The sequence below is a fragment of the Herpailurus yagouaroundi genome, unplaced genomic scaffold (assembly GCF_014898765.1).
Source record: "Herpailurus yagouaroundi ecotype Mexico unplaced genomic scaffold, PumYag 163, whole genome shotgun sequence".
In the NCBI taxonomy this organism is placed as follows: Eukaryota; Metazoa; Chordata; class Mammalia; order Carnivora; family Felidae; genus Herpailurus; species Herpailurus yagouaroundi.
In genome coordinates this window covers 48,245,906-48,269,772 of record NW_024412404.1, presented here as the reverse complement: position 1 = coordinate 48,269,772, position 23,867 = coordinate 48,245,906, and the positions used below count along the sequence as shown (strand labels likewise).

The following is a 23,867-nucleotide window of genomic DNA, read 5'->3' as shown; positions in this document are numbered from 1 at the left end:
TCCTTGGAATAATTAAAAGAACAAATTCACTGACCAGGGGAGAGGGAAGATGGCGGCGTAGGAGGACACTGGGCTCACCGCGCGTCCTGCTGATCACTTAGATTCCACCTACACCTGCCTAAATAACCCAGAAAACCGCCAGAGGATTAGCAGAACGGAGTCGCCGGAGCCAAGCACAGACGAGAGGCCCACGGAAGAGGGTAGGAAGGGCGGCGAGGCGGTGCGCGCTCCACGGACTGGCGGGAGGGAGCCGGGGCGGCGGAGGGGCGGCTCGCCGGCCAAGCAGAGCCCCCGAGTCTGGCTTGCAAAAAGCGGAGGGGCCTGATGGACTGTGTTCCGACAGCAAGCGCGACTTAGCGGCTGGGAGGTCATAAGTTAACAGCTCTGCTCAGAAAGCGGGAAGGCTGGAGGACAAAGGGAAGGAGAGCTGCTGAGCCCCCTGACGACAGAGCTCAGTTTGGTGGGGAACAAAGGCGCTCGCCAGCGCCATCTCCCCCGCCCATCCCCCAGCCAAAATCCCAAAGAGAACCAGTTCCTGCCAGGGAACTTGCTTGCTCTGCGCAAACACCCACTCTGCGCTTCTGCGGAGCCAAACCTCCGACAGCGGATCTGACTCCCTCCTGCTGCCACAGGGCCCCTCCTGAAGTGGATCACCTAAGGAGAAGCAAGCTAAGCCTGCCCCTCCTGCCCCCGTGCACCTTGCCTACCCACCCCAGCTAAGACGCCAGATCCCCAGCATCACAAGCCTGGCAGTGTGCAAGTAGCCCAGACAGGCCACCCCACCCCACAGTGAATCCCGCCCCTAGGAGAGGGGAAGAGGAGGCACGCACCAGTCTGACTGTGGCCCCAGCGGTGGGCTGGGGGCAGACATCAGGTCTGACTGCGGCTTCCCCACCAACTCCAGTTATACACCACAGCACAGGGGAAGTGCCCTGCAGGTCCTCACCACGCCAGGGACTATCCAAAATGACCAAGCGGAAGAATTCCCCTCAGAAGAATCTCCAGGAAATAACAACAGCTAATGAGCTGATCAAAAAGGATTTAAATAATATAACAGAAAGTGAATTTAGAATAATAGTCATAAAATTAATCGCTGGGCTTGAAAACAGTATAGCTGACAGCAGAGAATCTCTTGCGACAGAGATCAAGGGAGTAAGGAACAGTCACGAGGAGCTGAAAAACGCTTTAAACAAAATGCATAACAAAATGGAAACCACCACGGCTCAGATTGAAGAGGCAGAGGAGAGAATAGGTGAACTAGAAGATAAAGTTATGGAAAAAGAGGAAGCTGAGAAAAAGAGAGATAAAAAAATCCAGGAGTATGAGGGGAAAATTAGAGAACTAAGTGATATACTAAAAAGAAATAATATACGCATAATTGGTATCCCAGAGGAGGAAGAGAGAGGGAAAGGTGCTGAAGGGGTACTTGAAGAAATAATAGCTGAGAACTTCCCTGAAGTGGGGAAGGAAAAAGGCATTGAAATCCAAGAGGCACAGAGAACTCCCTTCAGACGTAACTTGAATCGATCTTCTGCACGACATATCATAGTGAAACTGGCAAAATACAAGGATAAAGAGAAAATTCTGAAAGCAGCAAGGGGTAAACGTGCCCTCACATATAAAGGGAGACCTGTAAGACTCGTGACTGATCTCTCTTTTGACACTTGGCAGGCCAGAAAGAATTGGCACGAGATTTTCAGTGTGCTAGACAGAAAAAATATGCAGCCGAGAATCCTTTATCCAGCAAGTCTGTCATTTAGAATAGAAGGAGAGATAAAGGTCTTCCCAAACAAACAAAAACTGAAGGAATTTGTCACCACGAAACCAGCCCTACAAGAGATCCTAAGGGGGACCCTGTGAGACAAAGTACCAGAGACATCACTACAAGCATAAAACATACAGACATCACAATGACTCTAAACCCATATCTTTCTATAATAACACTGAATGTAAATGGATTAAATGCGCCAACCAAAAGACATAGGGTATCAGAATGGATAAAAAAACAAGACCCATCTATTTGCTGTCTACAAGAGACTCATTTTAGACCTGAGGACACCTTTAGATTGAGAGTGAGGGGATGGAGAACTATTTATCATGCTACTGGAAGCCAAAAGAAAGCTGGAGTAGCCATACTTATATCAGACAAACTAGACTTTAAATTAAAGGCTGTAACAAGAGATGAAGAAGGACATTATATAATAGTGACAGGGTCTACCCATCAGGAAGAGCTAACAATTATAAATGTCTATGCACCGAATACCGGAGCGCCCAAATATATAAAACAATTACTCATAAACATAAGCAACCTTATTGAGAAGAATGTGGTAATTGCAGGGGACTTTAACACCCCACTTACAGAAATGGATAGATCATCTAGACACACGGTCAATAAAGAAACAAGGGCCCTGAATGAGACATTGGATCAGATGGACTTGACAGATATATTTAGAACTCTGCATCCCAAAGCAACAGAATATACTTTCTTCTCGAGTGCACATGGAACATTCTCCAAGATAGATCATATACTGGGTCACAAAACAGCCCTTCATAAGTTTACAAGAATTGAAATCATACCATGCATACTTTCAGACCACAATGCTATGAAGCTTGAAATCAACCACAGAAAAAAGTCTGGAAAACCTCCAAAAGCATGGAGGTTAAAGAACACCCTACTAACGAATGAGTGGGTCAACCAGGCAATTAGAGAAGAAATTAAAAAATATATGGAAACAAACGAAAATGAAAATACAACAATCCAAATGCTTTGGGACGCAGCGAAGGCAGTCCTGAGAGGAAAATACATTGCCATCCAGGCCTATCTCAAGAAACAAGAAAAATCCCAAATACAAAATCTAACAGCACACCTAAAGGAAATAGAAGCAGAACAGCAAAGGCAGCCTAAACCCAGCAGAAGAAGAGAAATAATAAAGATCAGAGCAGAAATAAACAATATAGAATCTAAAAAAACTGTAGAGCAGATCAACGAAACCAAGAGTTGGTTTTTTGAAAAAATAAACAAAATTGACAAACCTCTAGCCAGGCTTCTCAAAAAGAAACGGGAGATGACCCAAATAGATAAAATCATGAATGAAAATGGAATGATTACAACCAATCCCTCAGAGATACAAACAATTATCAGGGAATACTATGAAAAATTATATGCCAACAAATTGGACAACCTGGAAGAAATGGACAAATTCCTGAACACCCACACTCTTCCAAAACTCAATCAGGAGGAAATAGAAAGCTTGAACAGACCCATCACCAGCGAAGAAACTGAATCGGTTATCAAAAATCTCCCAACAAATAAGAGTCCAGGACCAGATGGCTTCCCAGGGGAGTTCTACCAGACGTTTAAAGCAGAGATAATACCTATCCTTCTCAAGCTATTCCAAGAAATAGAAAGGGAAGGAAAACTTCCAGACTCATTCTATGAAGCCAGTATTACTTTGATTCCTAAACCAGACAGAGACCCAGTAAAAAAAGAGAACTACAGGCCAATATCCCTGATGAATATGGATGCAAAAATTCTCAATAAGATACTAGCAAATCGAATTCAACGGCATATAAAAAGAATTATTCACCATGATCAAGTGGGATTCATTCCTGGGATGCAGGGCTGGTTCAACATTCGCAAATCAATCAACGTGATACATCACATTAACAAAAAAAAAGAGAAAAACCATATGATCCTGTCAATCGATGCAGAAAAGGCCTTTGACAAAATCCAGCACCCTTTCTTAATAAAAACCCTTGAGAAAGTCGGGATAGAAGGAACATACTTAAAGATCATAAAAGCCATTTATGAAAAGCCCACAGCTAACATCATCCTCAACGGGGAAAAACTGAGAGCTTTTTCCCTGAGATCAGGAACACGACAGGGATGCCCACTCTCACCGCTGTTGTTTAACATAGTGCTGGAAGTTCTAGCATCAGCAATCAGACAACAAAAGGAAATCAAAGGCATCAAAACTGGCAAAGATGAAGTCAAGCTTTCGCTTTTTGCAGATGACATGATATCATACATGGAAAATCCGACAGACTCCACCAAAAGTCTGCTAGAACTGATACATGAATTCAGCAAAGTTGCAAGATACAAAATCAGTGTACAGAAATCAGTTGCATTCTTATACACTAACAATGAAGCAACAGAAAGACAAATAAAGAAACTGATCCCATTCACAATTGCACCAAGAAGCATAAAATACCTAGGAATAAATCTAACCAAAGATGTAAAGGATCTGTATGCTGAAAACTATAGAAAGCTTATGAAGGTAATTGAAGAAGATTTAAAGAAATGGAAAGACATTCCCTGCTCATGGATTGGAAGAATAAATATTGTCAAAATGTCAATACTACCCAAAGCTATCTACACATTCAATGCAATCCCAATCAAAATTGCACCAGCATTCTTCTCGAAACTAGAACAAGCAATCCTAAAATTCATATGGAACCACAAAAGGCCCCGAATAGCCAAAGGAATTTTGAAGAAGACCAAAGCGGGAGGCATCACAATCCCAGACTTTAGCCTCTACCACAAAGCTGTCATCATCAAGACAGCATGGTATTGGCACAAAAACAGACACATAGACCAATGGAATAGAATAGAAACCCCAGAACTAGACCCACAAATGTATGGCCAACTCATCTTTGACAAAGCAGGAAAGAACATCCAATGGAAAAAAGACAGTCTCTTTAACAAATGGTGCTGGGAGAAGTGGACAGCAACATGCAGAAGGTTGAAACTAGACCACTTTCTCACACCATTCACAAAAATAAACTCAAAATGGATAAAGGACCTGAATGTGAGACAGGAAACCATCAAAACCTTAGAGGAGAAAGCAGGAAAAGACCTCTCTGACCTCAGCCGTAGCAATCTCTTACTCGACACATCCCCAAAGGCAAGGGAATTAAAAGCAAAAGTGAATTACTGGGACCTTATGAAGATAAAAAGCTTCTGCACAGCAAAGGAAACAACCAACAAAACGAAAAGGCAACCAACGGAATGGGAAAAGATATTTGCAAATGACATATCAGACAAAGGGCTAGTATCCAAAATCTATAAAGAGCTCACCAAACTCCACACCCGAAAAGCAAATAACCCAGTGAAGAAATGGGCAGAAAACATAAATAGACACTTCTCTAAAGAAGACATCCGGATGGCCAACAGGCACATGAAAAGATGTTCAGCGTCGCTCCTTATCAGGGAAATACAAATCAAAACCACACTCAGGTATCACCTCACGCCAGTCAGAGTGGCCAAAATGAACAAATCAGGAGACTATAGATGCTGGAGAGATGTGGAGAAACGGGAACCCTCTTGCACTGCTGGTGGGAATGCAAATTGGTGCAGCCGCTCTGGAAAGCAGTGTGGAGGTTCCTCAGAAAATTAAAAATAGCCCTACCCTATGACCCAGCAATAGCACTGCTAGGAATTTATCCAAGGGACACAGGAGTACTGATGCATAGGGGCACTTGTACCCCAATGTTCATAGCAGCACTCTCAACAATAGCCAAATTATGGAAAGAGCCTAAATGTCCATCAACGGATGAATGGATAAAGAAATTGTGGTTTATATACACAATGAATACTACGTGGCAATGAGAAAAAATGAAATAGGGCCTTTTGTAGCAACGTGGATGGAACTGGAGAGTGTGATGCTAAGTGAAATAAGCCATACAGAGAAAGACAGATACCATATGGTTTCACTCTTTTGTGGATCCGGAGAAACTTAACAGGAACCCATGGGGGAGGGGAAGGGAAAAAAAAAAAAAAAAAAGAGGTTAGAGTGGGAGAGAGCCAAAGCATAAGAGACTGTTGAGAACTGAGAACAAACTAAGGGTTGATGGGGGGTGGGAGGGAGGAGAGGGTGGGTGATGGGTATTGAGGAGGGCACCTTTTGGGATGAGCACTGGATGTTGTATGGAAACCAATTTGACAATAAATTTCATATATAAATAAAAAAAAAATTCACTGACCAATGAATTTATTAAGATTTAAAAATTTTTAAGTTCCTATTTAAAAACCATTGAAAAGTATAAATATAGCATGAGCTTAACTTACTCATTCAAATAAAATCACTCATGAATTTAAGTGACAAAAGTATTTTACCTCATCAAGTTTAGCACGAGTCTCATTAAGTTCCTGATTGTAAATGGTATATTCCAGGGCTCGTCTCATTTTATCCCACTTCTGATATTGAGCCAGTTCTTCCTTTTCTTCTTCTAAGGTATGTAATCTCTCTTCAATGTATTTTAACAACTCATTGATTTTTTCGCGTTTGCCCTCTTAAAAAATGAGAGAGGAGTGAAGAAGTTGAATGAAATTTTGATGTAATATCTTCTCAAATATACCATGAGTTAAAATTAACCTTAAGAACTATAGCATTATTTGAAAGTATGTGGTAACCAAATCTAAAACTAAAATGACACGATGCTTCATTATGAAAAGCATCAGAGAACAGTTACACATGGTGACACTTTAAAACTTTTTATTTTAGTTGACGTACAATGTTATGTTAATTTCAAGTGCACAATAGTGATTTCATAATTTTATACGTTACACAATGCTCACCGTGATAAGTCTAGTTACGATCTGTCACCATACAACATTATTACAATATCATGGACTATATTCCCTATACTATACTTTTCATCTCTGTGACTTATTTTATAACTGGAAGTTTTTCCTCCTAATCCCTTTCATCTGTTTCACCCATCTTCCCCCTGCACCACCACCTTGGCAACCACCAGTTTGTTCTCTATATTTATGAGTCTGTTTCTATTTTGTTTGCTGTTTTTTTTAGATCCTGTATATATGTGAAATCATGTGGTATATGCCTTTCTGTCCGACTCATTTCACTCAGCATGATACCCTCTAAGTTCATCCATGTTGTCACAAATGGTAAGATCTCATTTTTTAAAAAATGGAGTAATATTCCCTTGTATGCATATACCACATCTTTAAACATTCATCTGATGGACACTTATGCTGCTTCCGCATCTTGGCTACTGTAAATAATGCTGCAATGCACATACATACGGGGGCATATATCTTTCCAAATTAGTGTTTACTAATTCTTACAATACATGTAGTAAGTCCTCTGTTTTAACATCCTTTAAAGGCAACTGTGCCTTCCCACAACATTACAAAATTAAAAACCATAACATCATTGGTGTCACTGATTCTCAACTTTTACTATAATAGCATTATCCACAGGTGCCGTATATTGAACACCTACTATATTCCAATCATGGTACTACTTTGCTCCTCTATTTATCACCATAAACTATGAAAAAGAATTTTACAGATGGAGAAGCTTTAGACCAGAGAGATCAAGTCTAAAGTCACATCGTCAGTTAATTATTAGTCAGATTTTGAACTCAGGACTATCTATGGAATGACAAACCATAGCAATTGAAAAGCAAAGTAGGGTTTCCATCATAATGTACTAAGGAAAATTCTTAAAGTTTTCCATTTACTTGCTCCTGAACAACTTAAAACCTAATGCCAGCTGATACTTCCAGAAATGCTTTTTGAGGTTTGCATCCAAATCTGTTATCCTCACTAACAATGAGGACGTTAGAGGCACAAAACAGTTGACCTATAAAGGCATCATTATCTAACAGTAATTCTTTATTTAAAGAGAGAAATCACTGGAAATCTCAAACCTTAAAATGTCTCAAACTAATTTTCTCTCCATTCAGTACACAGGCAAACTATCAAACAGTATACTCTTGAGAACAGATTGAACTCCCCTCAACCATCACAGCACAATGAATATGTAATTCACAACACAAATAAGGCAGAATCACATTCATTTTACCTGTTTCTTTCATTAAAGATATGCTTTCTTCTTTTCGTTCATCATACACTCTAGTACCAGCTACTTCTCTCAATAGTTTTAGTCTCTGAGAATCTGGTGCTGTGGCCATCTGGTTGATCTAAAAATTTTACAAAAATAATTATTACGTAGCTATAGACTGTTCTTTAAGAACTCTACTTTGAAAGAGTACTCACATGCTAGGTTTTAAGTAGAGCATAACTTCAATAATGCAATTCGTACAGTGTATTTACTTACAGACCTCTATCTCACTTAAATAAAATTTATTAAATAAAAATCCAAATAGGATTGATACATTCATAAGTCTAATTTATGAATAAGACTCTCTAAATTAAAAATGAAGGAAAAAGTGGCTCCTGGGTGGCTCAGTCAGTTAAGCATCCGACTCTTGATTTTGGCTCAGGTTCTGACCTCGCAGTTTTGTGGGTTTGAGCCCCACATTGGGCTCTGAGTGCTAGCTTCCTGAAGCCTGTTTGGGATTCTCCCTCTCTCCTTCTCTCTCTGCCCCTCCCCTACTCGTGCTGCCTCTCTCAAAATAAACTTTGTAAAAACAAAACAACAAAAACAAAAACAAAGGAAGAACATTACATCACCATTTTTCCTCAGTCACTATGATAAAATATAAAAGATGAACTCCAGGGGTGCCCAGATGGCTCAGTTGGTTAGGCATCCAACTTTGGCTTAGGTCACGATTTCAAGGTTTGCGAGTTCGAGCCCTGCATCGGGCTCTCTCTGCTGTCAGCACAGAGCTCGCTTCCAATCCTCTGTTCCCCTCTCCTCCTGACCCTACTTCGCTTGCATGCATTCTCTCAAAAATAAATAAACATTAAAAAAAAAAAAAAAGATGAACTCTGTTCTAAAGGAACAGTATTTTTACAAGGGGAAACTATCACTCTACATTTTTAAAAAGTTATGATACTATTAAAAGTATAGCAAAAATGGTATGCTTTATTATTATTACTATTTAAAAAAATTTTTTAATGTTTATTTATTTTTAAGAGACAGAAACAGAGCATGAGCTAGGGGAGGGGCAGAGAGAGAGGGAGACAGAATCTGAAGCAGGCTCCAGGCTCTGAGCTGTCAGCACAGAGCCCAATGTGGGGCTCAAACCCACAAACTGTGAGTTCATGACCTGAGCTGAAGTCACATGCTTAACTGACTGAGCCACCGAGGTGCCCCATTATTACTATTATTTTTTAAGTAAGCTCTATGCCCCCAAGATCAGGAGTTGAATGGTCTACCAACTGAGCCAGATGAGTGCCCCCAAAATGGTATTCTTTAAATATAGATAGGTAAAAATAACTGTCTATCACAGGTAGTAACTTACATTAAATAAAACAAGCAAAAGCATTTTAAAAATCTTATTTAAAAATATATGGTGGGGCACCTGGGTGGCTTAGTCGGTTGAGCATCCAACTTCAGCTGAGGTCATGATCTCTCAGTTTATGAGTTCGAGCCCCACATCGGACTCACTGCTGTCGGCACAGAGCCTGCTTTGGATCCTCTGTCCCCTTCTCTCAGACCCTGCCCTGCTTATGCTCTCTTTCTCTCTCTCAAAAACAAACAAACATCAAAAAAAATTTTTAAATATACGGCAAAAAAACACAGAGTGGTACAAACTAAGTGCCATGCAACTTTAAACAACAAGCGTGAGTTTAACATATTCATAAAGTTAGCCACTAAATGCAAAAATGCTGTCATGGCATTAAAAAAGTGAAGTTACTCTAACACTTTCACATAAAGACAGAAATCAACTCTGGAAAAAATGTGGTCTATCAAAAGTATAGACATCAAAGAATCTCCTTTCAGATCCTTATCACTGGTTACCCCAATTATGCATGTTCATTCAAGTTGCTCACTTCAAAAATATTTAATAAATGTTTACAACATATATGCCACTCTGCTGGGCACTGGGAAAAGAGCAATGAACAAAACAAAGTCTTGCCTTCATGGAACTTACATTCTAATGGAAGAAGAAATAAGTATACCAATACAGTATAATTATTATGAAAAAAATCAAATTAGAAAAAAGTGAAGTGTCTTCACTGGGGTGAAGGCAACATTCTTTTAGATGAAGTAACTTATGGATGGCTTAATATGAAATGACATGAATAGAAACTGCAAGTATAGGGGCCTATGCTGTATGTTTGCAGGGAAGACTCAGATTAATTAGTCTTTCGTAATCAGCCTCTTTAAATTTTTTGTTTATTTTTGGAGTAGAGACAGAATGTGAGCGGGCGAGGGGAAGAGACAGAAGGAGACACAGAATCCAAAGCAGGCTCCAGGCGCTGAGCTGTCAGCACAGACCCCAATGCGAGGCTTGAACCCACGAGCTATGAGATCTTGACCCGAGCCGCAGTCAGACACTTAACCTACTGCGCCACCCAGTCACCCTGTAATCAGCCTCCTTTTAAAAAAATTCCTTGCTTCTAAAGATGGTCTTCAAAAACTTGCTCTGCATTTCCCAAATGTGAAACACCATACGTACTCTTCCTACTCAGTTCAGAATGCTAAGTTTTCGACACATATCTAAAAATGTCTCCAATATGAAATAAGTGGACATTTAAAAAGAACTTTCCCCTAGTTCAAAAAAACACTACAGCAAACTATGTGAACAATGCAGGGTATGTTCTAAGAAAAAGAAGTTATCTTAGATAAAATTTAAAGTATATGAGGAAACAATAATCAGCTGAAGTATGCAACTACTAAAAACTATAAAGAATATAATCTCTACAAGCAAAAACAATATACAGCATTATGGTAGATTTCTGGCAATGTAAGCTTTCCACCATTTTAACTCTGTGATATATTAAATAACAGAGTATTACTTTTAGGAAGTAATTTTTTTCAAATGCTATTTTTTTTTCAACGTTTATTTATTTTTGGGACAGAGAGAGACAGAGCATGAACGGGCGAGGGGCAGAGAGAGAGGGAGACACAGAATCGGAAACAGGCTCCAGGCTCTGAGCCATCAGCCCAGAGCCTGACGCGGGGCTCGAACTCCCGGACCGCGAGATCGTGACCTGGCTGAAGTCGGACGCTTAACCGACTGCGCCACCCAGGCGCCCCTCAAATGCTATTTTTAAAGAATTTCTACAATATTCTTAAATATTTCCATGTGACTTTCACAAACCAAAATGTCTTCCAATATAGGACACCTTATTAAGTGATACAGGTCACAACGAAAACAACATCCACTAACTGCTGAAAAAATTGAATCCCATTACACAGTGGATCTACTTTGTAATTTTATGGCCACATAAAAGGTAATACTAATATCTATACAAAATAAATCAATGAAAACAAGAGACAGTAAGGTCCATTTTTGCTTCAACTTAACCACTAGAATCTATAAGCAAATTCATCATTCAAGTGAATATACTCAGAAAACATTCTATAAAAAAAGGACATACAACATTTTTACCTTTCCTTGTTTTACAATATAATAAGGATTGCTTCGAGAAAAACCAGCACTTTCAAGGAGATTCATCACATCATTTTTCCTGTTAATAAACATTGAAAATATTTTTTCAGATTAATCGCCCAATAATAAGCAAAAAAATGAAGGGTAACTGCTGGGTTAAGGAACATGAGGGAGTATAGAATAGTCATGAAACCATTTATTCTACTGGCCTCAGAGAATCTTGATTCTTCTGTTAATGCTCTAAATTTTGGTTTGTTGACCACGAGGCATATATAACCCATATAGGAGTTAAGTAAAATACTTTTACTCTTTCATAAAGAAATTATAAATGTAAAGAAATTGCTTACGTGACCATTTTCTTGTCTAAGAAATACTGATCCTTTTTGGCACCAATAACTCTTCGAAGTGAAACTTCTTCTTTATCAATCTAAGAAAGAATGTAAAAGCCTGAAGTTAATTTCATAGTAAAAATGGAAAACTTTTCAGTTAATAAGGTCATTCTAGAGTCTGTAACCATAACACTTATTTTGAAATTTCAATTCTCACTAAAGATTTGCTATGAATATCAATTCTTATGACAAAGATATTTTTTCACAACAACTTACACACCCTATTTGCTAGAATGTTCATTATAATTTTAGGACAAAATGAATATGTAAACCATATAGCTATTTTAACATAAACTAAATTATAAGAATTGTATTTAATACAGTTATGAATGTTTCAAAGGCTGGGAAAAAAATCAGCTGCATCAATAAAATTCTCAAAATTGTGACTAGAAAAAAAAAAAAGCCATTACTCACTGGCAACCGGTTGTCCGAATTATCAAAAATAATCTCCACGAAAGCAGAAATAACACGAGGACCAGTACCCTCCTAAAACATGTAAAAGATAAAATTGTCATTTAAGTGGTATTTTCATATTCTTTTTTTTATTTTTTCTTTAAACACCTTTAAAGTTTAGTGCATGGCAATAAGCCTAATTCAATGGAAAAAAAATTCTATTGGGCTAGTATATATCCTAGAGCAAAGACACTGGATGAGGATAACAATACTTGTCAACCAAATGGTTTTAGATTCTGACTAAAAAAATGAAAACTATCCAAGAGATATCAAAGTCAGATGTACTTAGGTCTTGTTCTGAAAACCACTTTATTAGAACATAAGACCCCATGCCCACCTAATTCTACTTATTTGCTAATATCAACAACACTTTGAGGCTTTTCTCTTACAGACTCACTTAATGCTGGAAAGGAACCCTAACAAATCATATAATTACTGGAACTCGGCTTTTTTTAATTTTTAAGTTTATTTATTTATTGTTGAGAGAGACAAAAAGCGCAGGTGTACAAGAGAGCAGGGGAGGGGCAGAGAGGAGAGAGAATCCCAAGTAGACTCCACACTGCCAGCGTGGAGCCCAACGGAGGGCTCGATCTCACAAACCAAAGATCATGACCTAAGCTGAAATCCAAGGTTGGATGCTTACTGACTCAGCCACCCAGCTGCCCTGGCTTTTAAAACTAATTATTTATTTCCATTTACTTGTTTAAATTTGCTATATCCTATATAATTTTAAATCTGCTATGAAAACACACACAGTTAATATATGTCACATATACACCAATTTATGATGCTGCCACTCCTTTACCAAGTTCAGATAATTTCCAGATTCTAGAAACTGTTACTACACAGTGATTCAATATAATAAAGAATGATACCTAAAGAAGTTATTCTTTCAATGCCTATCTTAGAAACGTAAAAAAAATTTTTTCTATAGGCAACCAGTTGATAATGGTAAGAAAACAAACAAAATAAACCACCTTCCTAAGTGTGAGAGATTCTGTTAAGATATACTAAGCAATCTCACTTTCTCATTTTAAAACTATGTCATATTCAAACTGACAATAAATTTATTATTTTGTTATAGCCTTTTATCATTTTTTATCCTAAAATTTCTTTAGTTCATTATTCATAATGATCCAATGAAAAATTCTAATAATTTTCATTACTATAAATACACTTATCTTTCATATTGGGAAATGATGTGACCACTTGAGTTACAAATATGGATAAAATTATAACATGTTATGCTGTTTAGTTTGTAATGGTTCCTTCTCTATGCTCCCAATTAACTTCTGGTTCTGAGTCTCAAAGTTCCTAATTCCCAATTTCGAACTCTTTTCTCTTTAGCAAGCCTGTTTCCAGAGCATCACCAGACCATACTCTTAATAAAGAATTTGTATTTATGGGGTGCCTGGGTGGCTCAGTCAGTTGAGTGTCCAACATCAGCTCAGGTCATGATCTCATGGTTTTTGGGTCCGAGCCCTGTGCTGGGCTCTGCGCTGACAGCTCAGAGCCTGGAACCTGCTTCAGATTTTGTGTCTCCCTCTTTCTCTGCCCCTCCCCTGCTCATGCTCTCTCTCTCTCAAAAATAAACACTAAAAAATTGTTTAAAAAAGAATTTCTATTTATATGGAAGACACACCCATTTATAGGAAAGTCCTACAATTTTATTACCATTTACATAAAAATTAGGCCTTTATCTTGCATTAATATAGTAGGCTAAATTCCATAGTAGAATTAACACACTTAAGAGAGACTGTACCATGTTTACTAAGAAAGATTATATCATGTTTACAAAAGATCTGAAACTTGAACAAGTGATTTTATTTAACGGAATTAACAATATAGTTTTAAAAATACATAATGTCAACATGTATTGACAATCTCAAAGCAATCTCACTCACATGCAACAAAGCCAATCGCTGTTCCGGACGAAGATGACTGAACTCATCACTAAGAACAAACTGAATTGCTAAAAATACAAAAACATTAAATATTAGTATAGTCTCAAAGAAGCTTTATGCCTTAATTTATAATTTCCCATACCTCTATCAGGTAATGAACAAGGCAGATAAAACAGATTATCTATTTCATATATGCAAAAAATTGCTTGTATTTTAGACTAATCAGCTTAGAAATGACAAGAAAAATACTAAGAAGTTTGCACTGAAACATTTAAGGGAAGAAAAAGAGAACACTGAGGTAACAAAAAGAGGTAAGCAGAACTAAAATCTACCTCTTGATCAAAGTACACACTGAGTGATTAACACTTTGCTTTTATCCACTAGAAGTAAATAATATACATCAAAATATTTATTAACAAAATAGGACATATTCTTACCATATCCTTAGCAGGATAGTTTTGTCAAAAGAAATTAAACTAAGTGGGAAACACAGGGAAACAGTTCAGATTCCCACATTCTAATGCACTGTTTGCACTGCTCTTATCTTCTGTAAGAAGTCACTGCTGCTTCCATATAAATTACCTAACTGGACCACCCTGCCCTAGAAATGAAACTCTACTCAGCTGTCCTGTTACCAGTTCACCCAAGAGACCTTTGACATTCCAAGAGTTGAGTACGCATGTATGAATATGTATGTTGAGGGGAGAGTGGTTATCTTTCATAATCACATAATCACCTTAGGGGAACAGATTCAAACTGCCTTTATCCGCCTGGAGATTATGAAATACTTCTACTCCAATCCCACTCACTTATCATCACCAAATTACAACCACTGAAGGGCTATAGATTTGTGAGCACAGAGGGATAGAACCTTTGCTCCTGCTAAGCCCCACCCCCTTTCCCTCAAGCACTACTCAAACAAGAGGTTCAAAATTTTTTCAATCTACTTCTTGTATAGTTCAAACCTGTTCAGATGTTTTCTCTCTCCAAAGGATTTGTTAACAGAGGCATTATACTTAAATGTATTTTATCTTTAGAATTTTCAAAGCTATTTACTATCTTCAAACTGACAATAATCTTTGTTGAGTCTCTAATTTTTTACACCCCTCTATCTTTCATAAAAATGATTTAGAAAACATTTTTTTAAAAGAGGAAACAGAGGGATGCCTGGCTGGCTCAGTCAGTAGAGCATGCAGTTCTTGATCTTGGTTGGGATTATGAGTTCAAGCCCCATGTTGGGTGAAAGGCTTATTTACTTACATACATACATAATGAAACAAGAAGATGAGTCATTTTCCAAAACAATATTAACTATGTTGTTGCATTTACACTTGTATAAATATGCATCTGCAACATTTACATACAGCATTCAAGTTTAAAAAGCACTTCCATTATTATTATCTCATGATTCCCATAACCCATCAAAGTAGACAGGTCAAGTACACTTTTAAATTGCAAAGAGTACCCTGAAAGATTGTTTTGCCCAACCTCTCAGCTACTTAATCACTAGGTATAGAGTAGAACTCAGATCATTATACTCTACACTCCCTACACTAAACTGCAACCCTGTACGAAAAAGTATTTCTTGAGTTTCATACAGACATAATCTCAGAAAACCAATCTTTAAAATAAACTACGCGAAGATACCCAGGTCTTAATATATTTAGAATTGAAAAAAACAACACTTACCGTAAAAAAAGTTACTTTTTCCAGATCCATTTCTGCCCACTATAAAATTTCAAAAAGTACATGTTACTTTCTATAAAAACCAATAAAATTAAAACTTTACCGTAAGTATTAAAAAATTTATATTCAATTTTCTAACTTAACATCTTAATATCTGAAATTAAATACAAAGAACAGTGAACAAAAGAAATCCATAAACAAAACAGCTTTAATCACCAAATGAATGCAATTTTTGTAGAGACTTCAGGTATTTTTTTTTTCTTAAATTTACTTCATTGTTTATTCTTTTGCTTTTTCCTAACAAATAATATTTGGAATAACTAATATGTTACTAGGTTTTCATAATTTACAATCATTACTATGGACACGCAATTTTTTTTTAATTTTTAATGTTCGTTTATTTTTGAGACAGAGACAGACACGAGCAGGGGAGGGGCAGAGAGAGAAGGAGACAGAATTCAACGCAGGTTCCAGGCTCTGAGCTGTCAGCACAGAGCCCGACAAGGGGCTTGAACTCACTGACTGAGATCATGACCCAAGCCAAAGTTGGACACTCAACCAACTGAGCCACCCTCCCACTACTTGTACATGCTCTCTCAAAAGAAGTAAATTAAACAACAACAAAAAAAGTAGACATCATTCACTTCCAGATATAATATACTCAGAAGGACACATCATTTATGTAGTATTTTTTTAAAAACAATGTTAAAAAAGACAAAGAAAGGCTATGGAAATGATCCAGATTAAAGAGACTAAATAGATATGACCACCAAAAGCAATACCTGACCTTAAATTAGGCCCTGTACTGGAGGAAAAAATACTATAAAGAAAATTTGGGGGTCAATCAGTACAACTGAAAAATAAACAGCAGATTATCGTATTAATGTCAAATTTATGGAAATTTACAAACTCTACCGTGATTATGTAAGAGAATATCCCTATTCTTAGAAAGCTTACATTGAAGTCAACGGTAAAGGACAAAGACCTACATAACTTATTCTAAGAAAAAAAGTGTGAGAGTGGGTACAAATGATAAAGCAAAAGAGGAAAAAGTTAACAGGTAGATTTGGGTAAAGGAGATCAGCGTATTCTCTGTACTGTTCCTATTTATACAACTTTTCTGTAAATTTGAAATTATCTCTAAATAAAAGTTTAAAAAGAGAATTTAGCATTCAAAGAATTACATATAGTTAAAACCGTAATCTATTCATAAATAACTTAAAACTTTAAATTTCCCTTTAATTACTCCTACCCATCAGTGGAATACTGTAAAGCAATTTCAAGGATGTTGACTAATAAGGAAAGAGATCAAGACTTATTCTTAAAAAAAATTTTTTTTTAAATGTTTATTTATTTTTGAGAGAGAGAGAGAGACAGAGCATGAACGGGGGAGGGTCAGAGAGAGAGAGGGAGACGCAGAATCCGAAACAGGCTCCAGGCTCTGAGCCATCAGCACAGAGCCTGACGCGGGGCTTGAACTCACGAACCGCGAGATCATGACCTGAGCCGAAGTTGGACACTTAACCGACTGAGCCACCCAGGCGCCCCAAGACTTATTCTTAAGTAGAAAAAAACAGATTATCAAAAGATTATACTACAAGCCCACTTTTATTTTATTTTAAAAGGCTTATTGTGGGGCGCCTGGGTAGCTCAGCTGGTTGAGTGTTCAACTTCAGCTCAGGTCAGGATCATCCTCATGGTTCAATTTGGGGATTCCAGCCACCGGGCTCTCTGCTGTCAGCACAGAGCCCACTTCACATCCTCGGTCTCCCTCTCTCTCTGCCCCTCCCTGTTCTTGTGTGCACTCTCTCAAAAATAAATAAAACATTTAAAAAATTAAATAGGGGCGCCTGGCTGGCTCAGTTGGTTAAGTGTCTGACTCTGGCTCAGGTTGTGACCTCACTGTTCTTGACCTCTAGCTCCGCGTTGGGCTCTTGTGCTGAGAGCTCAGAGCCTGGAGCCTGCTTTGGATTCTGTGTCTCCCTCTCTCTCTGTCTGTCCCTCCTCCACGCATGCTCTGTCTCTCAAAAATAATAAATGAAAAATATTTTAAAAATTAAAAAAATAAATAATTAAAAATTAAATTAAAATGCTTAGGGGGAGCCTGGGTGGCTCAGTCCGTTAAGCGCCTGACTCTTGATTTTGGCTCAGGTCATGATCTTACTGTTCATGGGAATAAGCCCCACGTTGGGCTCTGTGCTGACAGCTCAGGGACTGCTTGGGATTTTCTCTTCCTCCCTGCCCCTCCCTCACTTGTGGTTTCTCTCAAAATAAACTTTAAAAAAAAAAAAAAAAGGCTCATTTATGTAGATGTACATACACAAAGACTGGAGGCATATGGGGGTAGATCCAGTTTATATGTGCCCCAGAATCACCTGCCCCAACCCAAGCCTTAACTGCCTGTCAATGGAGAGATTCAGTATTCCATCACCTTTAGGTTGTTTCAGCCTACCCTGGGTGTGCACTCAGGTCAGACCTGTGAAAATCCAAAAGACACTGTATAGTTCCCTGACTACTTTAGGGGGTTAGTCCCCAGAGTAACACAATCCAAAAGCATGGAGGAATTAATTAATGCCCTGTGTAGTAAACTCTGACCAATCAGAGAACAGGAACTAGCAGACAAAGCCGTCTCCATTCCTTTCCAATCTGATCTTTCCCAGGCGTGGTGGGTTCACAAAGACTGTCTGGAAGTTATCCAATATGACCACAAACCAGCTGAACCTTCTTTATAAAGCTATGACCAACTTTCCGTTTTACTCTTGCCCTCAGACTGAACCTTCCCATTAAAGTCTTATTAGTTGCTGAGTGGGCCTTGGATTCTGTTTTCTAGGAAACCAAGGCTAATACAAGTATAGGTTGTTAATATTAAGAATGGCTATTGCTGGGCAGGATTACAGTTTAGTTTTTTCCTTTCAGCTTTTAAACTCTTCCATAACGTTCTACAATTAACATATTTCTTTTGTTAAAAAGCTAGAGACAAAGTAACCTTAAAAAGGTGTATGTTTGGTAATTCAAACATCATTCAACTGTTCAAGCAAGAGATTAAAACACTGAAGATCACCAGAAGATATAGTTGCCTTCAAATCTTTGTTTAAGGTCAAATCATTAAATAATCAAAGTACTATGCTTTCACAGGATATTTTTAATGTCAATCTCAGTCTACACTACTTTGGGTCTTTCCTGTCTTTAAAACATGTTTAAGCAGTGGGGTGCCTGGGTGGCCTACTTGGTTAAGTGTCCAACTCCTGAGTTCAGCTCAGGGCATGATCTCACAGTTCCTGAGATAGAGCTCTGAGTCAGGCTCTGCATTGACAGTGAGGAGCCTGCTTGGGATCTTCCCTCTCCCTCTCTCTGCCCCTCCCCTGCTCATGTGGGTATTCTCCCTCTCTCTCACTCAAAAAATAAATTTTTTAAAAAAGCTTAAAAACCTTAAAAAAAATGTTTAAGCATAAAATCATATTAGGTTTGTTAAAACAAAAGAAAAACCACTTAGACAATTTACTCTGTAACTGTTACTGTTAACAATACTAATGTAAACAAAGTAGTAAAACAGTGGTCTCTTAATAGCTAAAACAAAAATACTTGATAGATTCTACAATCTAATCATCATAATAAAAGCCATCATTTTACAGCTCATAAAATTATACCATTGATCTAATTAAGATATTCATCTAGTTTAACCTGTAATATAAATCTAGCAATTATATTTTAATAGAATATATAATTTTTAAATAATTGATATCTAGTAATTATTCATTTTTTTCCATTTCCAAAGATTTTCTGATTGATGAAAATCAGAAGGTACTTGTAATCAAAATATAAATAAAATACCAGAACAATCAGGCTATCCTTGTGGCACTTTAATTAAATTAACTATTCAACAGGTACAGCAGAGGGTAAAAAGTGGTTTTTTTTATAAGTTTATCTTGCACATGCGCATGGGGGTGGAAGGGACAGAGAGAGAGGGAGAGAGGATCCCAAACAGGTTCTGCACCATTAGCTCACAGCCCGATGCGGGGCTTGAAACCTCCAACCATGAGATCAAGACATGATCCAAAACCAAGGGTCAGATGTTTAACTGACTGAGCCACCTAGGCGCCCCCAAAGTGTTTTCTTTATTCCCAACTACAAGGCTGCAACTAATGTACTGAGGTCAGGTTTTGTTTTTGCCTCAATTTTTATTATTTTTTTAATATGAAATTTATTGTCAAATTGGTTTCCATACAACACCCAGTGCTCATCCCAACAGGTGCCCTCCTCAATACCCATCACCCACCCCCCATCAACCCTCAGTTTGTTCTCAGTTTTTAAGAGTCTCTTAAAAACTCCTTTTTTTTTTCCTTCCCCTCCCCCATGGTCTTCTGTTAAGTTTCTCAGGATCCACCTAAGAGTGAAAACATATGGTATCTGTCTTTCTCTGTATGGCTTATTTCACTGAGCATGACACTCTCCAGTTCTACCCACGTTGCTACAAAAGGCCATATTTTATTCTTTCTCATGGCCACGTAGTATTCCATTGTGTATATAAACCACAATTTTTTATCCATTCATCAGTTGATGGACATTTAGGCTCTTTCCATAATTTGGCTATTGTTGAAAGTGCTGCTATAAACACTGGGGTTCAAGTGCCCCTATGCATCAGTACTCCTGTATCCCTTGGGTCAATTCCTAGCAGTGCTATTGCTGGGTGGTAGGGTAGATGTATTTCTAATTTTTTGAGGAACCTCCACACTGTCTTCCAGAGCGGCTACACCAGTTTGCATTCCCATGCCTCAATTTTTAAATTTTATTTCAAAGTATAGTTGACACTTTTGCTCTCAATTTTTAAAATTTATTATTTATTTCAAAATAAAGTAGATTCTCTGGGAACATCAGCATTTAGTGTTTGCCTATTACTGATCTCTATATAAATCTCACCTTATCCCATGCCACAGAATGAACTGTGTTACTCTCTCATTCATATGTTGAAGCCCTAACCCCAAATGTTATGGTATTGGGGGGGGGGGGGGAGCTTTGGGAGGTAATCAGGATTAATGAGGTTGTGAGGGTGGGGCCTTCATAATGGAATTTGTGCTCTAATGAAGAAGAGGGAGAGAGAATCAAACAGTCACACGATCCTGATGACAAAGATGGTGACTTTCAGGGGATGCCTGGGTGGCTCAGTCAGTTGAGCGTCTTGATTTTGGCTCAGGTGATGATCTCACTTGTCACGGGTTCGAGCCCCACGTCAGGCTCTGAGCTGTCAGCAAAGAGCCCGAAGCCTGCTCTGGATTCTGTGTCTCCCTCTCTCTCTGCTCTTCCCCCACTCATACTCTGTGTCTCTGTCTCAAAAATAAACATTAAAACATTAAAAACAAACAAACAAAAAAGATGGCGACTTCCAGAATGTGACTATGCTGGCAGCCTGATCGTGGATTTGAGCTACCAGAGCACTGAGAAGATAAATTCCTGCTCTTTAAGCTACCCAATCTCTATTTTATGGTGGAGTTAGCAGTCTAACATACCAATATACCCCTCAAGGAAGACAATGTATAGCTTAAGTCTATTTACAGCACATTGTTTCATCTAGCCTTTAAAAATTCAGCAGAATGTCAGAAAACACTTTTGCTGGCTGTATCAGCAAAAAATGGACACTATCAACTGAAGAGTCTTTAGACTAAATACTGTGCTGCAGGACAATAATCGTTTCAGTCCTTTATCCTCATACATATACTTCCTCATTTAATTTTCCCAACAGCCCCTATAAGATAGGTATCATTAGCTCTTCATTATAAATAAGAAAACTAAAGCCCCTCAAGAAGTCAAGTTTGAAAAAGAGTATGAGTCAGAACTGGGATGTGAAACCCATTCTGTTATGCTCCAAAGTTTATGCTCTGCCCACCAAGCTGCATGGTCTGACCTTAAATATTGGGAAAGAAAAAACCCAAGAACAATCAAATTTGTGAATAAAGAATGGTCATCTCTGAAATTAGACAACAGTGGGCGTTTTAACCAGGAAATGACATATCAAGAAGAGTATAGCTCAAATGTTAACTTTAGTGTCATTCACTATAAACGTAAAGCTATTAAAAGACACTTTCACACCTACCAGGCTACCCAAATGAGTAACTTGTGCAAACGTTTTAAATATATAAAGTAAGCAATTCATCAGTGCAGACTAAAAAAAAACAGAAGTTATTTCATATAGAAGAAACATGTATAAATTCATAGAATATTCAAAGCCAATTCCCATCTCAAGCCTAAATATAGACCGAATTTAAATGGCTCTATAAATATAAATCTGATCTTGGAAACCATGAACACTTACCAATAACATTATGCTTTGAACTGAAGGGATCTACAATTGTTTGATCTCTGTAACTCCGAAAACCCTGGATGATAACCTAATAAATAAAAGATACTTTTAAGAGAACACACACTACCAGAAGACTAACTCCTAAACATTCTTCCTTGGCACTTCTCTCTCTGGTTTCTCATTTAATGCAAGATAGAGAACTTTCCATTTCATAGAAGAAAAATTCATTTTGGAAAGTGGCGATTAAAAAATCTTCTAAAACGTCCGCGTTTATCGGTAGCCAGGGCCAGTGTTGTAAGTCACCTGTTAAAGAACTCTCAAGAGCAAGTACATTGTGTAAGTAAGGTTCGCTGGAACGCTGAACATCCCCGAGCTACAGCGAAAAAGTGTGTCAAGCAGGCCGGTCGGCCCCAAGCTTTCCTGACTCCAGGAGCAGTGGGCGCTTCTCTCGGACACGCCGACCGGCCAGAAGGAGCAGACGTTCCAAGAAAGGGGTGCTGAGAGTCCAACACATCCAACAGAGAAACTTTTCCAAGAGTGCGGATGGGTTCATCTTTGGGGTGGACTCTTGCGCGGGAAGACCATTTTGACAGAAGTAAACAAGTGAACGAGGCGGCGCTACATACTCTGCAAGGAGGAGGGTCCCTTTCCCGTCTCCTGTAATTCGGGGACAAAGACCCCGGGCTAAGCTGACACCCCAACCTGAGCCCCCCCAGGGATGCCCCCGGGCCCGGGGGACCACCTTTCCACACACCCCGCGCAAAGGGCCCACGCGGGGCTGGCCCCGGCAGGACGACACAGCTTGCCCGCCCCGCCGCTGCCGCCCCCAGCTCGCCCCCGACCCACTGGGAAGGCCCGGTCCCTCCAAACCTCTCGGAGATGCTACTCCCGCGGACGGGCGCCCGGCGGGGGAGGCCCGCGCCGCGGCCCCGCGCTGGCGGGGCGGGGCCTCTCCCCTCCCCCGCAGCCCGCGTCTTGGGTCCACCCTGCCGGGAGGCGGGAGGCCACGGGTCGAGCCGAGACACCCCCGCCAGACGGAGCTGTCCTCACAGGCCCGCGAGGGAGTGGGCGAGACGCACAGGCCTCACCTGTTTTATGTACATGATTCCGCGCCCCTCGCCGGGGAGAAGGCCTCCCCACCGAGAAGCGACAGCGCTGCCGTGGGGTCCAATGAGGCGCCTACGAGACCCCTCCCCCAAAGCGCCGCTCGCTCCCGTCCAGCCAAACAAAATGGCGGCGCCCGCGGAGGCGGAGTCCGCGCCTTGAACGGAACCATACTCGCGGTCCCCGCAGAGCGTAGGGGGAGCCGGGGTCCCGTCTTCTCTTTACTTTTGGCAAAAGAAGCCTTCTAAGGCTCTGTTGAGTGGATTTCATTTGATTGTTGAATTTTCAGCTGAACATTTCCGGAGAATCAGTCTGAAGCTTCACTCGAAAAAGCCTTGATCGTGAGATTTGCGCAGAGTCCCTCCGAGCGCGGAGCCAATGGTTGTGCCCACATGGGGGGAAAGGTTCGGCGCCAAAGCCAAGTGTTAGAGTCGGGGGGCCAATAGCGGAGCTTGCCGGTGGCCACGTGGTCTCGGGCTGTTTAAAAGTGGGCACTCCCGTGCTGCCGCAAGGGTCCCGAATTGGTGTATAGGATTCGGCTGTCCGAATCCCGGCTGCTCTATTATTCTCCGTCGCCTTGGGAACTTGTGTAAATTTAGAGTGGCTCCTCTTAGCTCTTGACTGGACACTCGTAGGACAGCCCATAAGGAACTTGGCGCAAAGTTTGTTTTAATAATGTGATCATTAATAATCCTGGAGCACTTACTATGCCATTTGCTGTAAATCTAGGCTGACTTGAACAATTGCAACAAAAAGAGGTTTAGT

The 23,867-nt window shown here is 39.5% G+C and overlaps 1 protein-coding gene across 2 annotated transcripts in view; it reads right to left on the bottom strand.

Annotated features, from left to right (window-relative positions):
- SMC3 (structural maintenance of chromosomes 3) overlaps positions 1-23,235 on the bottom strand; it is a 43,528-nt gene extending 20,293 nt beyond the window's left edge. The window contains exons 1-9 of one of the 2 annotated variants that reach the window (XM_040486403.1): positions 23,087-23,235; positions 22,011-22,086; positions 15,707-15,745; positions 14,018-14,085; positions 12,075-12,146; positions 11,619-11,698; positions 11,272-11,350; positions 7,830-7,947; positions 6,116-6,291 (exon numbers count right to left, since the gene is read on the bottom strand). In XM_040486403.1, coding sequence (XP_040342337.1) covers positions 6,116-6,291; positions 7,830-7,947; positions 11,272-11,350; positions 11,619-11,698; positions 12,075-12,146; positions 14,018-14,085; positions 15,707-15,745; positions 22,011-22,086; positions 23,087-23,101 — 723 coding nt within the window. In that variant the 5' untranslated portion in view covers positions 23,102-23,235. Of the gene's footprint in view, positions 1-6,115; positions 6,292-7,829; positions 7,948-9,234; positions 9,260-11,271; positions 11,351-11,618; positions 11,699-12,074; positions 12,147-14,017; positions 14,086-15,706; positions 15,746-22,010; positions 22,087-23,086 lie in introns of those variants that run through there. The other variant, XM_040486404.1, reaches the window with a different exon arrangement.
- Positions 23,236-23,867: the final 632 nt, after the last annotated feature.